Raw genomic sequence first — 18,877 nt, 5'->3', positions numbered from 1 at the left:
GGACCCACACACATCCCATTTTGGCCTTTAAAGCTTCTGTGGAAATCTCTTGTAGCCTTCAAACAATGACTAAAAATGACCCAGGAAGAATTTGTCATAATTTAAGATGAACTTTTAGTAATTAATGACTTGCTTTCAAGGGGGATTTGTTGTTGTGACAATCAGTGGCAGACCGAACACAGCAGTCTCTGTATAGAAAGAGGACACATAAACACTAAGAAAGCACTGTGATTTGTATAGATAACATTCTTGGTCAACTTCTTATCCAGCATAATTAAAAGTGTAGGCAGGGTTTTTGGGGGGTTGTGGAAAAATTGCACACTTCCTACCTAAATAGATTTTTGAAATTTAAAATGTTGAGTAAATTAAAGAAATTTAAGTTACTTAATTTTGGGCGTTGGGGCAAATTTTAGTTTTTAGTGTCCTGCCTTCAAATTATATTTTGACTCTGAAATGTCACATTTTCACATCCTAATTTGAATGAATTGTCAATCTTAAAGAATAGGTCTTGCTATCTCTCCAACTTTATTTAAAGCAGGAGTGGGGAGCCTCTGCCTTGTAGGCCAATCACTAGGTTTCCCCATTTGGTCCATAAGGCTATTTTGGACAAGCCATGCCTACCTGCCCTACCCCTGATGTCATGGAGTTAAGGGCAGAGCTTTGTCAAAGCTTTCTTGAGCAGTTTCCAAAACACCTGACAGTGATTTGGTTGGCTTACTCTCATCTGCATCAGCCGATGTGAAAGGTTATCCTGAGTGTTTTTTCTCTGCTTTGTTTCAGCAGCTGTTTCACTCCAAATAGGTTTTCAGTGAAGTGGCTGGCGAAATGAAGGTGGGAGCACCTTACTTTTAGCAGTGATATGTTGCTTGCTAGTACTTTGAAGCCCCCAACTTCAAAGCACCAAATCCTTTGATGTCATTTATGAAGATAGGTGATTGACAGATGGCCAACCTGTCAATTTTGACCTGCAAGGCACATTCTGATAAGAATCTGGCCCATTGGGCCAAAATGCTCCCTTCCACCAATGCAAAGCCTTGCTAAGACAGAAGGCCGGTATTGGGGGGGGGGCAGTTTTTTTCATTCATTTATAGCATATGTCCCTGTCTTTCTTCTTCAATGGAAGATAAGGGAGCGTATATTGGGGTCCCAGGTACTTTCCAGGCACTGACCATACTCAGAGCTATTTAAACCTCAGCAAGAATGTAGCATCATATTGTCATCATATCATATCTTTGACTGTGCCAAAGGGGATGCTGCTGACACCCAAACCACCCTCAGCCTTCTTGACTGAGTTGTCTCCTGATGATTCAGGAAATCCATGAGACAGCATTGCATACTTTTAACCTATAGAGTCTCTCTTTCTGCTCTTGAATTTCAGCTACTTACCTTCTTCTAAGGACAAAGCTGCTGGCATTCTACTCATCTCTATACCTTCCTGTTCAATGCCAGCCCAGTTTTCCCCCCTGCAGAACCCAAATGGTGCCCCCATCTTGTAGCACCATTCAGAAGTCAATTCCTGCCCATTTATCCATGTCTCCCTTATGGTGCCACCTGAAGCAGGCCACTTCATCCTGCTGTATGTGCAGAGCTGGCCCTGTTATTTTCCCTGCATATTGGCTATTTCTTCCTTGCCTCTTCCCAGTTCTTGATATTCTTGTTAATTCTTTAGGAATTTGTTGGACATCAGCTCTGACATGAACAGGCTGCACAATCCAGTTATTATCATTGTAATCATGTAGCTTATTTCCAACTCCGGTGGTATACATTTTCCTCAAAATTAGGGGAGACTGTAAATCACAATTCTACACTTTTGTGGCTGACTCTTATTTTGGTGATGATGGTTATTTTGATTGCATCTGACCTGCTTTCATTTTTATAGCTCTTTATTTTTGTTGTTATTGATGATTTAATCTCTATTGGATTTAGGATTATTATTATTATTATTAGTCCTGAACACTGCAAACGCACCAGAAAAGCAAATAAATATTTTCAATATACCAAGCCTTGATACTCAAATGTGCATATGCAGCCAGGCTGAGTTACCTAGAATTCTTCATTTGATTTGAATGAAGTCTGGGTAAATCACACAATCTAATCTGGTTGGTTTCTTTGAGACATGCAGTTTGAAAGCATGATACATCTAGAGAAAAGATTCATTGCTAACAATAGTTACTTCTTGAATGGTATGCAAGAAAACCTTGATGGATCACACCAAAGTGCCATCTAGTTCAAAATCCAGTTTCCCATTGTGACCAACCAGCTCCGTCTGGGAATAATATCAGCATTCTGTTAATTTTTAATCCAAATACTCTTTCAGTTCAAGTGGTGTGGCCCAGTTAAGTAAATGCAGATGTTCACACAGCTCATCTTGTTTCAGTTTTCTACTCAATAATAGCTAGTCTGTAAAATCGGAATGATTATGGTAATGGTTTGTATGAAAATGGATCCATGACTTTGGGGCGTTCAGTTGTTTTAAAATATACAGAAATGATTATAGTACTATGAATTTTGACTAGAAGCTGCTGAGCGCTTCATAGATTACAAATTAAATGCAGCTCCAATAAGGTTTTTTGCTGTTTTGTTTTGTTCTTTTTTAAAACAAAACACAACACAATGTAGTGGAAATTGGCCCTGGTGTTCAGCCAATGAAACACCTTTCCTAAACATTTATGTGAATACTTCAGAAAGTGTTTTATTGTGTCCTTTATTGCAGTACACAGCCTGAAATATATTTGATGCAATCAGGCCTGCAAGTTTGTGTGTATTTACTGGATATTAAAATATTGGTGTTGCACAGCATGTTCCAGTAAATCCCAAAAAGAACTTATTTAGAAAGAAAGAAGTCCAAAATAGTTTGATTGTACTCAAAAATGTATTTTTCCTCATAAAAAAGTTTCACATACTCACTGTTTCTACTCTACAGAATTTGTCCAATTCATCACACCACGGGTCAATTCTAGTTCACTGCAAAAACTCGTGGCTAATGTGTGTCATATAACACAGGAGGAGGGTATTACTCAATTCCACTATTTCTACATTTAATTAAAAAAACAACAAATACATAAAATTTTCTCCTCTACTTGCACTGTATAGACAGCATTGAGTGCCTCTTAGATTGTAAGAAGTCACACTATAAAGTCCTAGAAAACAATTTGGTTGGCACAGAATTCTTCAAAGACAGGTGTTTGTTTTAAAAAAATACCACACCGGCAAATATTTGTATTTGTAACTATTACCATCTGCTAAGTCCAAGGTTTTGATTTTTGTAGAGGGATATATTTTTTTTTTTGCTTTTTTATTGAGCACAATTATTTAGTCTTGTGCACCCCAGTTTAGCACACTTGTACAGTAACATTGGTATCTCATGACATATTAGCTGGAACACCTATGACTGTTGCTTGGACTTCAAGCGCTGTGCTTTTCTCTTCGTTAGTATCCCAAAGACTGATTAGAGGAGGGTAAAGCTCACTGAAGGAAAAGGATTGTTTCTTCAGGTAATTCCTGAAGTAGCTGTGTCCTGCATCACAGTTCATTTCATGAGAGATGCAGCTGAAGAGAAAAACCACACAAAAGAATCCCAAAAGTGTAGCAAGACAGACAAACAATGTAGTGATGTTGTTCTTCTCATAATTTGCCATTGTTGGATCCAACCCTTTTGTTGCAATGTTGACGCACTGTCTTGCATTCTGTAACTGGACAGTGGGGATGTCCATACAAATTGTATATTCCGTGGATGGGGTTAGATGTGTAAAATTATAGACTTTTATATGGGATGGAATTCGAGTGTTCCGAGAAGCCAGAGAATTTCCATCTTTTGGAAAGGCAGTCCATCTAATGGCGGATTTCACTATTTTGGAAGTTGCTTTCCAGGACAGAAGTACAGAATTAGATCGCACGTCTTCTACCTTAATAGACAAAGATTTATGGTTATCCTGGGGGAAAGAACCATCCACATTAATCATAATGGATTTTAAATCTGCACCGACCAAATTAGTTGCTATGCATGTGTATAAGCCACTTTCTTTTTGTGTTATATCACTGATATCTAGCGTTCCTTCTGAATGTACATAATATTTAACAGAAACAGTGTTGGGCAAAAGTTTATGTCCAGATGGAGTTATCCAATACACTTCAGGCTCTGGTTCTGCTGTCGCTCTGCAATGTAAAGAAATATAGCTGCCTGTTTCTATATTTATGTTGGAGGGAAAACTTTCTGGGGCTATCAGTGGAAGGCAGATTTCCATCATTTCTCTAAAATGAACCTTCCTCACATTCTGGCCCTGAAATTCAGGAGGGTCTACACAAAATAAGGATTCCGGCTCCATGAACCTAATGCTAGTTTTATTCATATTAATCCATCGGATGACGCAGTCACACCGGATTGGGTTGCTGTGTATACTGATTTCCTTGAGATTAGGCAAAGATTCAATTGTACTACGGTACAGGGCACTGAGTGCATTACTGTTGAGCATGAGTGATTCCAATCGGGGAAGTCGATAGAATGCATTTGGGTGTACGTAGGACAGTCGGGGGTTATTCGTAGCTTCTATTTTTCTCAAGTCTGGTAAATTGTCAACTGCCAGGTTATCAATAGATATCAGTTCAGGCATATTATTAATTCCCAATTCTTTGAGGTGTATCATATTGCTAAAATCTCCTCTTCGTATTCTGTTAATGGGGTTCTTGTTTAAATCTAAAAATTTAAGGTTAGTAGCCTTTTGAAGAGCAGCGTGGGGCACTTTTACTAATCTGTTGTCATAGAAAGAGATGCTTTCTAAATTGTCAAGGCCAGCCAAGGCATTATCTGGTATTTCTGTGAGATTGATGCCTGCTAAAACCAGGCTCCGCAGATTGATAAGGGGCTTAAAGTTCATATCTTCGATTCTGATAATTGGGTTTTCTCCAATCATAAGAATCTCCAGATTAGGAATAGCTTCAAACCACTTACTGTTGATCACTTGCAGACTATTGGAATTGAGATGAAGTCTAAGAAGATTATAAAGACCTGTGAAGGCTCCTGGTGCAATTGTGGAAAGCAGGTTGTGATTAATGTAGAGCTCTTGGAGATTGTTCAGCCCAGTGAGACATTTGTCCGGCAACTCTGTAAGTTTGTTTTCTTCCAGATACACTGAAAGAAGTTGGGGTATCTTCCGAAGTTCAATATTGGCCACTGATGATAAACTGTTCTGAGATAAATCCAAACCAGTAAGGTTTACTGGGAAGTCTGCTGGGTATTCAATTTTTTTAATGTTGTTTGCCTGTAGAAGTAGAACCTGTGTGTCAGCAGGCAACTGGGTTGGGAAAGTTGAGAGACCTACATCATTGCAATCCACTGTAGAAGCTTCCATGTATATGGATCTTGGAGTGAACCACGGTCTTATATCACATGTACATGACTGTGGGCAGTCTGCTTTTTTATCTACAGCTTGAACTAGCACAGTGATAGTTAGGCCAAGTAAAAAGTGAATTTTGAATGGCATGTCCTTCATTTTAGCTCACTGTTCCAGAAAAGTAATTGGCCCTTAAGGATTGGACAATTACAGTTTTTTAAGTTCAATAGGAGATGGTCATTTGAGAAGACAAACACTTGCATTTGTCAAATGACGCACGCTGCAGAAGCACAACAACCCTCTCTTTCTTGGAAATATGTGGCTCCTTTGCAGTCACTTTGTCCAGTTAAGAGAGGCATATTTGGGGAACAATAAATATTGAGTCGTATTTGAAAAATGTGGTCCACCCAGGAGGTCGTCAAAAAAGAAGCAGAACAATCATATAGTAGTGTTAAGTTTAGATTCCATGATGCCTTCCTTCTTTTTGTTGTTGTTGTTGAAAAGAGACCTTCAATATAAAGAGAGAGAAAACAATTAGTACTTGCTGCTATTAAACAATATAAGCAGAAATATTTTTTTGGTAAAAACATATTATGTTGCTTACTGCAGGTGATATTTAGACAACCTGGCAGACAGATCCTAAAAATCTTTATTGTCTAAAATGCTGGCATCTGGACACAGAATACTAATGTAGTAGGTGTGTGTGTGTGTGTGTGTGTGTGTGTGTGTGTGAGAGAGAGAGAGAGAGAGAGAGAGAGAGAGAGAGAGAGAGAACCACTAAGTATTCAGAAATTTAAGCATTTGCATGTTGATACAATTAGCACAGCAATATGCCTAATAGTACATATGTCTGCTTGAAGGTAAGCCACATTGAGTTCAAGAGAACTTACATATAGGACTGCAGGTTTAAGTTTACAGCTGAACTTAAATCCACTGTGTGTGAATGTAAATGAACAGGTTCTTCTATCTGCACTGGTTCTGCCCTCTCCTCCCACTGGTGATGTACCTACCGAACAAATGTTGGTTCATGTGTCACCATCATCTGTAGTGAGATCGACATGTACTAATATGTGTACATTTTTGGGATCATGACCAATACGTTTGCAAGTATGAGTACAATAAGAATTCAGATCACTGTAGAACTTTACATGTGATTAAACATAATAGCAAGTCAGTTATTTCCAGAAGGCTGGCAGGATTGGTCTGTCACAGCAATATCGGCAGCAAGTCTTGTGGCACATTGCTTGGCACACAATATTTTCAATAAACAAACAAAATGGTAGGCAATACATGACCGACAGATCAAGTTGCATTCTATTTGCACTGTTTTCCTTTTGTTTCCTGCAGCCATAATTCACACTGGAAGCTTTGTTTGCAAACTTGTATGATAAGGCCAATGGTTCATTGACATTGATAAATGTATTTTGAGATGTTGCTGGTGAAAGATAGTAAACACTGCATCCCTGGCAAAGGATGTCTTCCAAGATGTAAAGCATAGAATAGTCTGAACTAACATCTGATTTGGCTCCTTCCTTCCCTTCATTTGTTGGCATTGAATGCTAATCTCCAAGACTGACTTGCAACTTTTAGACAACTAGTGACAAACGTTATCTGAAATAAACACTGCTGGTGTCAGCAGGAGAGGCATAGTATCTTTCTCAGAGCCATCTATATTTCCCTTTTTAAAACATATTTTATATTCTGTTTTCATCTGTTCAGTGCCACATAATTGTATTTTGCTCTTTTCTGTTCCTTTATGTACACACTTGTACATAGATGTGTGCACATGCTACATACATAAACAGTGGAGATATTATTCGCCATTTTTATTAGGTATGTGTGTGTTTCTACACACACACACACACACACACACACACACACACACACACTACTCCATGGTACTGAAGGCAGTTAAATAAATGACTTCAGTAATCCCTGCAACAATCCGTTAAAGTAGGTCACAATTATCCCTGTACAGCACTGGGGCTGAGGCTGTGAGATAATGGCTTGCTTAAGGCCATGTAGTGCCTGAGACAAGTTTTGGACCAGGGATGCTTTGAGCCACAACTTAATAAGGAACTTAACAAGAAAGATCCTTAGACCAACATCTTCCAGCTTCTTGCTCCATTGATCTTTCTGACTTCATTGGGACTACTTTGGAGCAAGCAATTTGACGATTATAGTCAAATGGCTTGGGGGCTTTGCATCCCAGTTCTGCCGCTTTCTAGCTAAACAGGGATTTCAGAAACAGTTTTGAAACTACTCTGGGCATTGAGGAGGCAAACGACAAATTATTGGCATTATCCTTTAAGCATCCGCAGTAGACTTTCCAAAGCATATTTCTATTGTCGGTTGTTCTCTTCCACTTGAAATGCTGCAGAAACCTTCAAAAGAGGTTTGATTTGCCATGGTATTGGTGCCATGGCCAATGGCTGTACTGCAATTGGTTTAGCTGTGTTTATGAAGCTTTTGTCCTACCCTTCTTCCAAGATGCTCAGGGCAGCGGATATGATCCTCCCCAATGATTAATCCTCAAAGTAACCTACTGGGGTAAGTTGAGCTGAAATATAATGGCTGGCTGAAGGTTATTCACTGAGCTTCATGACTGAGTAGCAATTTGAACCCTGCTGTAATGCCTCCAAGCCTGTAGTATTGGGTGATATCAAGTGGTGTGGGTCCACTTGCACAATGAACTTCTGCTTGTGCATTGGGGCTTCCTCTCCCCGCTACAACCCCTACACACACACACACACACACCTCCACACACACCCTTTGTATGTAGATGTAAAGCTTCCTAACTTGCGGTGTCTTAATGTGTATAAATAAAATCATCAGACAATGTGTGAGCTAAACATGTCAGTGAAACATTATGTTGTTTTGAGGTTTTCTAATGCATTTTTTTGTGGCAAGGGGCCAATAGATATGCAATGCAAAGTAGCACTGGTACAGAATAACATAATCAAAATATAATCTGTTCCATGAAATTAGGTACTCTTCAGGCTTGCAGAGAAAAGAACATTTGCACAAATGGTTAGTTAATAAAACTCTGGCATTAGCTTCAGAAGCTGAATTACCTTGCTGTCCCTATTGTTGGATGTGCTGCTGGTGACAAAATACTTAAAAATGGGCCTCTTTTCTGTATTAAAGATTTGGTGGGGGAAAATTTTCTTGGACACTAGTGCAGTAGTTTAGAAGAATTATAAATACAAAGTTAGCACTACAGAAAGCTCTTAGGCAAAGGCAAGACTTCTTCTATTAGGGTCAGTGTTACCTTTCAAGTTTATCCTTGCTAATGCCTTCAGGTAAACTTCATTATTGGTTCTTTCAGATTTGATCTAAAGTAAAGAAAGTTACTGAGCAATGAACTCAAGTAACCTTGTTATTTTACAGTAGGACTGGATACTCTCTTAGTATTGGCTTATTTGTAACATTGCAGAGCATCAGTTTACAATCTCTTGCCCAGAGTAAGGGATGAGCTTAGAAGGGGAGAGAAAATTGTGGTGTTAGGAAAGTGAGAATCCTTGGTGATTAACTTGCTTCATATCCATTGGAGAACAGGAAGTTTCCATTTGGAGCTAGTTGCAGGCAGAATTACATACCAAATGCAGTCAGTTATGAAATTATGTTTATAAATAAAATTATATGAAGTGCTTTGACAAAGTGCATTGACTATTTGTAGAACTACTTGCCATGAATATATCTAATTCTCAGTCTAAACTAGTGTCCATCACCACATTGTATGCATTATTCATTGTGTAAAGAATAATTCCTTGAAGGCACTGCCAATAAATTTCATAGGTGACCCTCAGTTGCGTTATTAATAAGATTCAAGATTCTGGTGTTTAAATATGTGTTATTTTGGTCTGAAATAACATGCAGAATAACAAGCAGTCTCATGCTTTGCATATATACTTGAAACAATATTGAAATGATTATTTAGCCGTTGTATGAAGTGTTGGTAATGGAAAAGGACTTTTTGGAGATCATTTTGGCATTGCACATAGCTACTTCTCTCCTTTCTTTGTGGTGGGAACAAAAGATCCACAAAGTCTTCCATTAATTACCATTTTTTGTCTGAATCAGGTTACTATGGTAACAGCTTTGGAACAAGCCAGGTTATTAGGGCAGCTTCAAACCATGGTTTAATATCCTGCTTTATTTCAAAGCTTTTAACCTTAGTTTTCTGGTTCAAGCAAAATGGGCAACGGTGGGTAATGGAGGAACTTCATGGTTTGTTTACTTGTGCATATGAAGAGAGGAACAAAGAAGTTGTGTGTTTGGTCAAAAAGGTTTGTTGTCAGTGTGTCAAGAGCATACTATCCTCTCACTCGACCTGAAAACACTTAAAAGGAAATGCTAGTGACCTGTATGTCCAAGACCAGGCACTCCTACTACGCATCTAATGGTGATTCAGAACTAGCATTTTCTTCATACTAAACTTCTAGGCACCAGAGTGTCGAGTATGCAACAACTTCCTATCTAGCTACCACCTAAACTGGAGGTATAACATTTTGTGTGTGTTATACTAAGAAAGAAATGCACAGTTGTCACAAATGTAACAATATTAGCACATTCTTGCCCCATTCTGTGTGAAATGAAATGCAGAGAGGAGAATCCTGCTTACCCCTCCACCCCCTTGACACACGTGTGATTATTTTGTAACCTGAAACATATAGTGCACTTAAGTGTGAGACCCCAACAGCATTTCATTGCTGAAGATGAAACTTGGCTGAACTTAAATTTATATTTTGCATTTAATTTGGTGGTGTGCGTGCGTGCGTGCAGCAAATTTCATTCCTCTTTCCAAGGTGCAAATACCAGAATGAAATTTTCATAGTGTGAGTGCTTCATTTATTAATGAGTGAGACATCCTACACACGTCTCCTAATGCTCAGTAAAAGTGTTAAGTTTATATACAGGAGGAACATATATGTCTGAGCGTAGACTGCAAACTTTCTTGTTAAAAGCTAATATGCCTCTGGCAAAAGAACTCTGTGCTGCTGCTACCTGCCAGCTGCTACTGGCATGCTGAGAAATGATCAAGCTGCTCATTTCCTTCCTGTTTGGCATTTAAGACATTTCTAGCTTAATATACAGAGTTATTCAGTATACAGATGACTTTATACTAAAGTAGATGGATTGTACTACTCTATTAACTTTACAAACACAAAGCGCACATAAGCACAAACTCTTCCAGGATTTAATTTCTTTCTCATCCTGTAGCAGCGAGTTGGGGAGCCCTTTTTCGGGGGGGGGGGGTTACGACTGCTTTCCTCACAGGGATAATCTGTTAGAGGACACATGCTGGCATTTGTGCTAGACCAGTGACAAAATCAGGCAGAGCCAGACCTCTTTCTCCTTTTCTGCCACCTCTTTCCACTTACATCGTCCCCATTGTACCCCTTTCCTCATTTTTCTCTTTGACACCCACATGAAATTTGGCTGAGGCCTGCAAGTTGCTCACTCCTGCTCTAGCATGACCAAGAAATTGAACTCAGATCCAAAAGTTGAGCCCTGGGTTGGCTCTTAATAGCTTGGTCTTATTTCATGTCTATGTGACAAAGTAAGTGGGTTGCAGTCTGGGTCTCAGTTCAGTTAGGGTAAAAGTTTCCGTTTGCCACAAGCACTAAGGTCACCATTATTTGGGGCAAAGGATAGGTTTTGCATTGCAAAATATGTGTCTTCCCTCTGCCTCTGTTCCAATCCATTATAATGATAGCTGGCTTCAGTACTGCTTAAACATTAAAGAGCAAACTCACTAGATCTCTTCATGCACCATATATCTTAAGAAAACGAAAGCTTACTAGAATTAGGCACTTAGGAGACCTTACTTTGGAAGTGTTTTATTTGCAGCTGTTCAAGGTTCTGTTCTGTAAAGGCCAACTGCAGAGATATTTGCTTGTTATAGCAAGCTTTTGTTAGGAACTAAGCAAAATTAATACAAAATGAATAAAGACACATGAAACGTAGAGCAGGTCATGTCAGAAACATGTTGGTTATCAAAAAACAGACATTAAATCTTACTTTCTTCATAGCTGTTTTCCTCCGTGAACTGAATATCTTTGTTGGAAGGTGTGCAGTCTGATTATATGCATATATATTGGGATTGAAGGACCATTGGGTTTATTGGGCCTCATTCTATCAATGAGGGAGAAATTCAGCTCACCAAATTCACACTACATGAACCAATACAGGAACTGAAACACATCTATCCTTTGAAATTTTCACTTCTCTGAATTTTGCAGTGCCACTCTCCCAACAACAAAATGTGCACATAAAGGTGCATATTAAAATACAGTGGTACCTGGGGTTAAGTACTTAATTCGTTCTGGAGGTCCATACTTAACCTGAAACTGTTCTTAACCTGAGGTACTACTTTAGCTAATGGGGCCTCCTGCTGCCGCCGCGCCGCCGGAGCACAATTTCTGTTCTCATCCTGAAGCAAAGTTCTTAACCTGAAGCACTATTTCTGGGTTAGCAGAGTCTGTAACCTGAAGTGTATGTAACCTGAAGCGTATGTAACCTGAGGTACCACTGTATAGTAAATATTGCAGGTGCATGGTTTCTGTTTATTAACACCATGATATATTGTGATCATGGACAGAAAATTAGTCTAAACTCTGGAAGCCCTGTATTAGCCTATTTAGCCTTGAGTGCCATTGTATCTCAGCTTTACTTCAATGGTTAGTACAGTGGGAACCCACTTACTGGGCCTTGCTCTTTTTGAAAGATCAGCAAGGTAAAAAAATTAAGTACTTTGATAAATGGTAGAAAGTAGTAGCTTGATAAAACACAGCACAAGCCACGCTGTGATGGAAAAACCAAGAGTTCACACCCGTGGTTCTTCAGACTATTCTGCCTTAAACATCTAGTATAACTATGTTATTTTTCTCAACACCAGTATCAATATGTTGCTTTTTGTAAGCATCATTAAAAATAATTTGCAGCTGTAATATTACCATGTTGAAATGCATCCTTTGTTAACTATGACAGCAACATTGGCTGCTTAAAAAAATATCCCAGATACGTTCCGGACTCTCGAACAGTGTGACCCTTTGCAGACTAATTATCTCTCTTGTAGACAATGATTGGTATGCCTTAATTAGGCATGTGCCTCTTGCTGTCACTGATGACTCATGCCTTGGTTCTCAAGGGATGTGTGGATCTCTTATTTGAGCTGGAATGGATAAAAAGAGGACATTGTTTTTAATCTTTGGAGCTAAGAACCAGTTAGATTGGGCAGAAAGGAATGCAATCATAAGGCACTAGAAAACTCTTCCCACCCACTCCGTTTAGTGTCAGAAAGCTTTATTTAAAAAACGTTGCAGTCTGAATGTAACATCCCCTGCTGCTAATGAGAAAAGCAGTTCATCTCACATTGGCCCATTTAGAGGTAGTGAGGAGTCCCAAAACACAGCTGTATTTACACAGCTGCCTCTCAAAGAAAACTCAGCTAAAAAAAGGCATTCTGTAATTTATGTTACTTAAGCTTTTCTGTAAGAATTGTCATAGGTTACTATCAAATAAAAAAAGGGAAGAAGGGTGTTGATTACCTGCCTGGACTAGAGAGAGAAATCAGAAGGAAAACAACAACCAGTATTGGGAACCGAAGAGCAAAACCAAATATTCAATCACATTAGTTTAGTAAGTATATTCTGTTCTGGACTGATGATGTGTAGGTTCCTCAGTACATTTAAATCATAGTTAGCATCCTTATAATGTGAGAAGGGGATTCTGATCTGCAGATGACTCAGAAAAACAAGGAGGTTATTTATGCCAGTAAATCCTGAGAAAGCACTATATGTGAACCTTTTGAAACAGCATGAGTTTACAGCGCATGCTTTGTCTGGAGGCAAACCAAGAGAAACCTAGAACCCAAAGTTTGGATGACACGCTAAGCCAAAACACAGCTCAGCTCGCAGCAGAAATTAGGGGGAGGCATGTAGTTGTCGAAATCTCCTTTGTAGGAACTCTCACACTTGTACATGTTCACTGAGTCATAGATAGGCTTAGGATGACGTGCAAACCAGCTCTATGTGAGTGAGGCAAGCACATAAGAACAAAAAGGGGAGTGTTAATGCAGAATGAGGGGAAGAATATCATGAGTGCTGACACTATCAGATTAAAGGGGTTTAATAGTAGTAAATTAGTATTTTGATACGGCAGCCTAGACACGAATTTTTCAATTTGTAGGAAGTAGCAGAATATTATGGGCAAGTAACATGGCAGTTCAGGTCTTCCATCCTTAATTGCAGTATAGGAGGGCTTCTGCATGAACAGCTTCTTTTTTATCAGTGCTTCCCTTTCTTTGAATCAGCTGTTCTCTTTTATTAAATTCCCTTGAGACAGAGCGAAGGCTTCATCCCAGCTCAAGACAGTGCCAATAACCCCCTGTTATCCCTTCCCTGCCAAGTATCGTCTTACCATTTATTTAATATGCTCCTCCCTCAAGGGAAGTGCCACGCTCAAGTTCACCCTCTTAGTCTGGACGTTGGACAGTCTCACTCACAGCTTCATCATATATTATGGGTTGGTTTGTTTTTACGTTGATAATCCCATTGTAGGAAAACTGTAATCTGTGAGAGAAAAGAAACGGTAGCACTAGGAAAAGAGGAATGATGGCCTCACTTTTCCACACATTCATTATAATCTTTGTGCTCCCGAGAGCCTTTCTTTGTCAAACGAGGTGAAAGCATTTTGAATGGTGCCACTTCAGATTGCAGGCATAGGGTTGTATTTTTGGATGCTTCTCTGTGTCCAAAAACTCTACATTATCTGATAGAGAGGGCTACCCTAAACCCCTTTCTGAAGCATATACTGTATTGTAGGAATGTTATGGTGGGGGGTTGTATTTTGGGGAAGTATATATTATCCATAATTATTCTGTCTCTAATGCCTCATTCTGAATATTGTGTATATCACTTCTGAAATTGCTATATTTACATTTCCAGAGGGTCTCTCTTATATTTATGGAGAGAAGAACTGGCACTGAGGTTCCAGGTCAATTAAGCAAACTGGATTGATCCTTGTACAATGGGATGGGTGCATGATTTTACCTGTATAAAGTAAAAGTAATTCGGCTATATTTAATACTCCTTTCCCTTGACTTTGCTTGTACTTGAAACAGTTTACAGTAAGAGAATAATTACAATACTTCACTTTTTGAGCCAGTATCGCTATCCTAATTTTCCCCCCTTCAGCTCTCTGGGCTAGATGTTGCCTGAGGGAAAGCCAAAGGCTTAAAATGTTTTGTATGGAACTAAGACAGGATAAACTCTCGGTCTTTGGGCCGTTAGAGGCAAACATTCTGAAAGGTTCTTATGTCACAAGAAGCCTATTATACCTAAGGACATTTGAGACTATCCTTCTTTTAAAAATAGGTTAGAAAGTACTATAGGAATTTTTAGTTATTAGCTTTGGGGTTTTTTGTTTTTGCTTTTTAAAAAAGAATATAACCATACTCTGTTCTGTGCACTGTTTTCTATATTAATTGTCCGGTCCTCATTGGATGCTTGTTTCCAGGGGGTGATGCTCTTCAGCCCCAATGGGGTTGTGGAGTTCCCCAGGGTTCAATTTTATCTCCTATGCCGTTTAACATCTACATGAAAGTGCTGATGGGGTCAGCTGGTGTTTTGGAGCTTGTTGTCAGCAATATGCTAATGACACACAGTTCTACTTCTCCTTTAAATCTGCAGGTGTGGCAGTGGATGTGTTAGACCAGTGTTCCCCAACCTTGGGCCTCCAGCTGTTTTTGGACAACAACTCCCATCATCCTTGACCACTGGTCTTGCTAGCGAGGGATGATGGGAGTTGTAGTCCAAAAACAACTGGAGGCCCAAGGTTGGGGAACACTGTGTTAGACCAACCTTTCTCAACCTGTGGGCCCCCAGATGTTGTTGAACTACAACTCCCACCACCCCTAGCTAGCAAGGCCAGAGCTCAGGGATGATGGGAGTTTTATTAATTATTAATAGATGTTAGTGAATTCCCTCTGTTCAGTTCAAACCGTTGTAATTTTTTCTCAGGCTTTCCACCCAGTTTGAATAAGCACAACATTTTAAAATCCTGTTATGCTCCATCAAGATGGGGCAGAATATGTTATCAGATATTTGATTACATTCAATACCAATTTATTAGTTTATTTTTTGTAAGGGTCTAGTAAAAATAGGTTTGAAATGGGGAAAAGAATTGAACATCTAGAAGGTAACACATAGTGGCAGCAGTAAACAGCAAAACATTGAACCACCAGTAGTGCAGCATTTGATGGTTAAATCCTGTAGCACAGTAGTACCATGAAGAAATGCTGTAAAGAAACCCACAATAGTTTTATGGGTGGGGGGAGCCAAGTGCATTTTAAGTCTGGGTACTATGACACCAGTTAGGCTTAATGACTATTTTGGATTTGTAAAATTATTGTGAACCTACAGCTGTTTTCCATGAGATGGGGAGATGGTTTCACAAACAGGGTTTCACAAACATGGGTACCCAGCTGTTGTTGGAATACAATTCCCCTCATCCGTGACCACTGTTCCTGCTAGCTAGTTATGATGGGATTTGTAGTCCAAAAACAGCTGGAGACCCCAGTTTGGGAAACCCTGTTCTAGAGGTATGTTTCTCGCAACTCTAAGAATTTATATGATAAATGTGTCAGAACGGCTACCATTATTTATTTATTTTAAACCTGCCAGAACTGTAGTAACCATGCATTTTCCATCAACACTTTTGGATTTTTAAGCTACCAGTATCCCTTCCTACTTTTAAAAAACAAAGCCTTGTAATTTTGCCTTTGATAACCTCAGCCAACAGTTACACAGTTGTTTTTGGCTGCTGAGTTTGTCATCAAGCCAGTCTTCATATTTTTTTAGATGGTGGTATTTCAGATGCTGGAAATGTGTGTGCGTGTGTGTGCGCGCTAAGGGTTATTTATCTCTTAATTATAGATTCCCCTGGTGAAGAACCATCTGTGACTCAAAATGCATTGGGTTATTTGAACAGAATTGCCTGCTTTTGTTGATCTTTGAATAGATCTGTTACTGCAACCACTCTTTAACAATATTGCTTGGAGAGGTAATAGAAGAGACAGAGATATGTACAGTAGCAATTTTGGAGTGTGCTGCCATTGTGCCAGAGGTAGCAAAATATCCAGTGGGAGATATGCAGGGCTGCTCCTACCCATTCATTCATTTCATTCATCTCAGTTAATCATTTGCTTGAATTGCATGTATATGATTGCTCTCATTTAGAGTGCTATTTATATTGGCAGCATTCTTAATGTTTGGCTGGCTTCAAATCCCAGATACTCAGTTGTTGTTTTCCTATCAGCAGTAATGTATGTTTTGTGTATGAAATATACAGTGATTCAGAAATAGTCCTGTATTGAATAACTTCATGTATAGATCAACATGATCGCTATGCTTCTGAAGTGCTCCACACCTATGAAGGACATGCCTGTTCAATTGATTCGGTGCAGGAGATTGTTCCTCTGTTGATTTTTTCCTGATTAAAAGGAATTCTACTTAGAGTTGATAGAGTACAGTGCTGAATCTGAATTCCACTGACATCAAGTTCTGGAAGTTTCAAGTAAATATCTGAATTAAGAAATAACCCTTTGAAATGCATGAATGGTTTCTGTGGACTAATCTATACTGGTTACAACATTATTAATGTGTTATAAAAGTGTGACACCAGGGTGCGCTGTACAGCAGTCAATTGAAAATTGCATTGAGAGCTATATAATGTTTTCTTTCTTAGCGTTTGTTTTTTTAATTTTTTTTAGATAGTGTAGATCCAGTCTGTATGTAATGTAGAATATCACTGTCAGTCAATGTAGACTATACTGGTCTATAATACGGACCAGTATACAGCAGCTTCCTATGTTTCCCCCTAATATTTTCACCCCACATACCCGTATTTTTCGCTCTATAACACACACCCGACCATAACACACACATAGTTTTTAGAGGAGGAAAACAAGAAAAAAATATTCTAAACAAAATAGTGGATGTATGATTTTTGTGGTTCATGCTGTGGCCACAGACATGTGATCTGACAGTGAGTTTGGAGTAGCCCAATGCAAAAATCCTGAGGATCCATGTGGATCCATGCTTTGTAACCATGTTTTTGCACCACTGTGGCCCGAGGCAAGAGTGGGTGCGTGAATTTTTTGGTGCAAGATGTAGCCATGGACATGCTATGTGATCTGACGGTGAATTTGGGGTGACCCAGTGCAAAAATCCTGAGGTTCCATGTGGATCTGTGCTTTGTAACCACGTTTTAAGTGGGGAGGGAAGGAAAAGCACTCAAGGGACAAGGAGCACGCATGGGGTGTGTGGAGAAGGATGCTGCTAATAATGCAGAAGAGGGGTTTAAGGGGAGAAGGAACACGTGTGGGATGGGTGGAGAAGGATGCTGCTAATAATGAAGAAGAGTGGTATAAGGAGAGAAGACTCCTCTCCTCTTCCACTTTGCTCCTTTAAAGCAAGCAGGCTTAGCGAGCTGAAAAAAATTGCTGCTATTTAATGAGCTGAGTGGGGAGGAGAGAGGGACAGAGAGCCTGCTTGCTTTAAAGGAACCAACCGGACAGGAGCCGCTTACACTTGTGTAAGCAGCTCCTCTCCTCTCCCGCTTTGCTCCTTTAAAGAAGCAGGCTCTCTGTCCCTCTCTCCTCTCCACTCAGCGGCTCTTCTCCCGCTTTGCTGTTTCAAAGCAAACCACGGAGGAGGGAAGGAAGGGGAACCATGGATCCTCTGCTCACAACTGCAGCAGATCCCCCCGCCACCCGTAGGCATTCGCTCCATAACATGCACAGACATTTCCCCTTACTTTCTAGGAGGAAAAAAGTGAGTGTTATGGTGCAAAAAATACGGTAATTCATTCTTGATTTATATGTTACAGTGAATGTCCAAAATCTGGTGATTGTTGCAGAATCAGAATCAAAAGAATCTTTATTTGCATCAACCACTAGCCATAGCAATAAAATAACGTAACATAAAATGAACTGAAGATAGAGGTAAAAACGTAACTATACAAAATACATTCTGGAGGTTTACATCAATAATCAAAGAACAGATCTTATTCTAATTGCCCCTGCTAATTTTTTTTTTTGCAGTTTTTGCTGTCACCTGATTAGGTGATTGTTGCATTTTGACACTTAGCGAACATGGACATTCGCAGTTAATTAATGCCTGACTGAAAAAAGGGAAAATATAATGTAATAGATCCATGGTGCTAAATGTTTAGGTTTGGTAAATATTAGGATTTAATTAGAACTTATATGTTATAAGGCAGTCTCAGTGTGTATTAGAAGGGGGGGGGGGTAATGTAACAGGTTTGAGGTGTTTAATTAGCATTTATGTGTAAAGACTGTGTATCAGACCTTGCGAATGTAACCAAAATCCATGTGTATTGGCATATGTGTGTGGACCTGCTTCTGAGCATGAAGAATTAGTGAATAGTTAATTAATCTAGTTAAGCTTCCTAAGTGTTTACCAGCCTTTAATCCTAGTCAGCCAACAAGTGTTTCTATTCTGTTGGAAGCCACCCAGAGT

General features: G+C 39.3%; 2 protein-coding genes and 1 long non-coding RNA gene across 5 annotated transcripts in view; 2 read left to right on the top strand and 1 right to left on the bottom strand.

Moving 5' to 3' along the window:
* Window positions 1-18,877, top strand: part of LOC310825745 — an 835,366-nt gene that overhangs the window by 151,740 nt on the left and 664,749 nt on the right. The gene's annotated exons all lie outside the window — the stretch shown is intronic.
* The window catches only part of IMMP2L (inner mitochondrial membrane peptidase subunit 2), a 456,796-nt gene that overhangs the window by 154,192 nt on the left and 283,727 nt on the right, over window positions 1-18,877 (top strand). The window lies entirely within an intron of this gene.
* LRRN3 (leucine rich repeat neuronal 3) overlaps window positions 2,854-18,877 on the bottom strand; it is a 45,122-nt gene continuing 29,098 nt past the window's right edge. Inside the window, exons 2-3 of one of the 2 annotated variants that reach the window (XM_083699633.1) lie at window positions 8,602-8,665; window positions 2,854-5,838 (exon numbers count right to left, since the gene is read on the bottom strand). In XM_083699633.1, the coding sequence (XP_083555759.1) occupies window positions 3,363-5,489 (2,127 nt within the window). In that variant the 5' untranslated portion in view covers window positions 5,490-5,838; window positions 8,602-8,665 and the 3' untranslated portion in view covers window positions 2,854-3,362. The remainder of the gene's footprint in view (window positions 5,839-8,601; window positions 8,666-18,877) is intronic. The other variant, XM_083699632.1, reaches the window with a different exon arrangement.

The sequence above is a fragment of the Podarcis gaigeae genome (assembly GCF_964106915.1).
Source record: "Podarcis gaigeae genome assembly, chromosome: 10".
NCBI lineage: Eukaryota > Metazoa > Chordata > Lepidosauria > Squamata > Lacertidae > Podarcis > Podarcis gaigeae.
This window is presented reverse-complemented; position numbering and strand designations above follow the sequence as displayed.